The 3,756-nt window shown below is 25.7% G+C and overlaps 1 protein-coding gene across 4 annotated transcripts in view; it reads left to right on the forward strand.

Annotated features, from left to right (window-relative positions):
- Positions 1 to 316: 316 nt before the first annotated feature.
- Positions 317 to 3,756, forward strand: part of LOC107440184 (cyclic AMP-dependent transcription factor ATF-7) — a 36,940-nt gene continuing 33,500 nt past the window's right edge. Inside the window, exons 1-3 of one of the 4 annotated variants that reach the window (XM_016053032.3) lie at positions 317 to 437; positions 1,856 to 1,917; positions 2,435 to 2,549. In XM_016053032.3, coding sequence (XP_015908518.1) covers positions 1,867 to 1,917; positions 2,435 to 2,549 — 166 coding nt within the window. In that variant the 5' untranslated portion in view covers positions 317 to 437; positions 1,856 to 1,866. Of the gene's footprint in view, positions 565 to 730; positions 756 to 1,855; positions 1,918 to 2,434; positions 2,550 to 3,756 lie in introns of those variants that run through there. The other 3 variants (XM_016053036.3, XM_016053034.4, XM_043041199.2) reach the window with 3 other exon arrangements.

The following is a 3,756-nucleotide window of genomic DNA, read 5'->3' on the forward strand; positions in this document are numbered from 1 at the left end:
GTATTCCTCATTGCACGTGATTCTCGCACCTCCGATCACCGTCAAGAGAAAAATTAGAGCCTGATTGGAACAGGTTTTTACTCTTTTAAGACAGAGGAGATATGAGAATTTCTTGCAGTGAGAATTGACCCTTAAGTAGTGTGTGATTACTTGGCTAAAAACATTTGTATTACAGAAGGTTCACAATTTACGCAAAAACACGCCCTTGCAAAATTAGGAAGAAACTGCATACTTTCGAATTTTCGATACATTTTTTTTTCTTCATACAGCGTGAATGGCTCTTTAACAGAAATGACCCTTTTACCAACCAAACGGTAATAAACTAAAACATTCTACGTAAGTTTTGTGGCAATGGGTTTAACGATTTTCGGGATTGCTAAAATTTATTGCATCACTAATTTTGACGTTTGGAAAGTTGATTAAAGCAGTAAGAAAAGGTATATATAAAGAATTTAATCTTCAGTTATTGAACAGTATTCGAATAGTGCTATGATAAATACGACCAGATTTCATAATTGCATTGTTTATTAAGGGCGAATTCTATCTTAGTTTCGTTCTTAATAGGTCCGCTATAATTAATTCTTAATTTCTAATTTATTTTTATTTCAAGATTAAATGAGTCTTTTTTATGCCAAAAATATATCTAACATTCTTAGCTTTTTGGAACATTGCATCAGTGTTAAACATGCTAGTCGATTTGATGCGTTAAACAGTTTGACAACAATTACGCAATAGCAACTCTGTTTACTATAATCGTATGTATGTGGAACTTATTGAACTAATGACAGAAGTCATGTTTTCATGGCCGCCTGTTCACAATAAACAACAATACTTCTAAAACAATACTTTAAAGTATTTATAAATTCAATTTGATTGAAAATATGTTAAATTACACTTGGGGGCCCTGTTTGGGGATAGGTGGATTTAGCTTGTCAATGCAAGCCTGTAAATGTCGGTTAAATATTCGCGATGACATTAAATTTTAAGAAAAACAAAATAAATTTAAAGAAACCTTATCAGGGTACCTTTTATTATAACAATTTAACTTCTTAATTCAATTTATTTAATTTCAATGAAATGAAAAACAAAATTTTAAAAGGAATTTATTGTTCATAAAAAATATCATTTTTACTAGGCCATGATTTTTTTAAGATTTAAATTCAACATTTATGCGTTATTTATGTTTGAAATGATCACAGAAGAAATTGTAGTGGAGACTGTATTTACATTGAATTCAGTTTTAAAGTATTAACTCTTACTTTATTAAAAATGAAAGGATACTATAATGCTCAAAATATTTGTCTGAATTTAGTTGGATATCAATATAGAAATTGTTAAAGCTAATCTTATTATATTATTGGATGATATCGAAGGTTTCTACTAAATGTATTTGTTGGCATTAGTCTCTAATAATTAAAGTCTTGTGCTTTAATTATTGTTCATTCCACTAATTTACTAATAGTAAATAAACTTAAAAGTAGCAATGTTTTGCGTGAATCCATTTTAGAAATACACCAACACATTAACTTTTTAAGACAAGTTGATAATTGTGTCTCAATTGCGAATGATTTATAAAAAAAGTCGGGATTTTTAAAAGCCAGTTGTGATAGCCAGTTCAAGAAACAACAATTTACTATTAAATATCTAATTACAATTCCTTATTTTTTTTTATATCTAGTGTAGGTAAAAATAATATATAACACACAAATGATTGAAAACTAAAATAAAGTTTGAAATAAACAAGTTTCTTATATTCTTAAACTTTTTCTTTTGCTTTAAAATTCTTTTGTCTTACTGATTTCAAATTAATTTTAACATAAATTAATTTTTTGTTTCACTGTATTACTATTACTAGTTCCTTGAAGGATGGAGGTAATAAAAAAGCCTTTCGAGTGTCCAAATGAAGATTGTTCGATGGTTAGTGGCAATTGGTTTTACTTTGTTCATTTATAAATTCCTTTTTTATTTTGCTGCCTTATACAAGTTTATTTTGATGTTATTGCAGTATTAATAATTATAATAAATAATAGGTTCGATGGTTAGTGGCAATTGGTTTACTTTGTTCATTTATAAATTCCTTTTTGATTTTGCTGCCTTATACAAGTTTATTTTGATGTTATTGCAGTATTAATAATTATAATATATAATAGTTAATGATATAAAGTATTAACTAGAACAATATTATACAGCAATATTAATAGATTTCAATCTGAAGTTCTAGCCATATTAAATTTGTACCAAATTCTAACATTGCTCTTATAATGTATCTAAATTATAAACGAATATGTTCTAGCTTGCTTGTAATAAAATACTATCTTTTAATAAAAATTGAAAGATTTTTGTTTTTAATTATGTTAACTGTTTTGTGTCATAAAAATTTCTAGTTTTATATATTTGTAGAATTAAAATTTTTCTTTTTTTTTCTTTTCTCCAGAGTTTTACAAATGAAGATCATTTGTCGGTTCACAAGAAAAAGCACATTCTATCTTTATCACTCACACCTACGACTCCTTATAAGACTTTATATGGTAAGTCGTATACATTATATGGTAAGTCATATTCTTTCTGTACATAAATCATTGTTTATCTTAATATTTATTTATTTTATTATTATGGAAAGCTCATTTAAAAAAATTGGAATCATTTTCATGTTTCTTTAAATTTTATTTTAATTCATATATAAATTAAATAACCAGACAATTTAAGACTCATATTTAGTGTTTCTTTAATTGTTTATCATTATTTCTATTTTAATTAATGATCAATCTCAGTTTATGACGGCAGCCAAATATAGTTCAGAAACATACTTAAATACTAAATTGATCATTACAATTTTGTTTTGTCAAGTCAATGAGCAATGTTCCCTAACTTTTAAATATTAAATGATATTGTATGAAGGAAATAATGTTTTTAAAAGTAATACTTCTCTAAATATTTCCAATATTTTTTTTTCGATTTTTCCCCCTAATTCTGTTCTTAAACTGCTATCTTTCATAAATTTAGTATATGGTTATTTGACTACTTAAAGAGTTCTTTATTTATTAAATTCATAAATTGCACAATAATTTCCTTGTTTGTTAACCAAGCATTATTATGAAATTATTTTTGATGCTGTTTTTTGTTATAGTACTTACACATGCTAATACAGGGATCTGTCCAGGTTAAATTTACTACCGTTTAGCGGTACCCCGTGTTGAGTTTTTGCCGTCAAAAAGTGTTTTTTTTTTTTACATGACAGCAGGGTTCGTTGATTTAAATCAATTGATTTTTATATATATATTATTTTGATTTTAAAAGGTAAAAAACAGTGCTTTGAATTATTGATACTTTTATTATTTTATTTTCTTAGTTTTAAAATTTACTTTAAATAAATTGCTGCATTAATTAATTTTAGTTAACGAAATTACTTTCTTTCTTGGTGTGTGTTAAACACATTTGAAATTACATGTTTAAAAATATTTTGATTCTTAACATTGAAAGTACAGATTAAAGTAAATATTTAATGCTGTCTTAATATAGACTTGCATAGCTATAGAAAGTAAATAAACATGATTTTTTTTCAAAAAGAAAAAAAGCAAATGTTAACCTTTTGATTAAAAAAGCATGGAATTCTAATCTACATTATAGTTTATTGATGGAAATTTCTATATTTCTAAAGCTTGAGGCTATATTAAAAAGAAATTACCTTAATATGCCAAAAATAGAAAGAAAAAAAAAAGCTGAGTTCAGATATTTTTTTCCTGATATAGTGTCATT

Source organism: Parasteatoda tepidariorum, chromosome 1, assembly GCF_043381705.1.
Source record: "Parasteatoda tepidariorum isolate YZ-2023 chromosome 1, CAS_Ptep_4.0, whole genome shotgun sequence".
Lineage (NCBI taxonomy): Eukaryota > Metazoa > Arthropoda > Arachnida > Araneae > Theridiidae > Parasteatoda > Parasteatoda tepidariorum.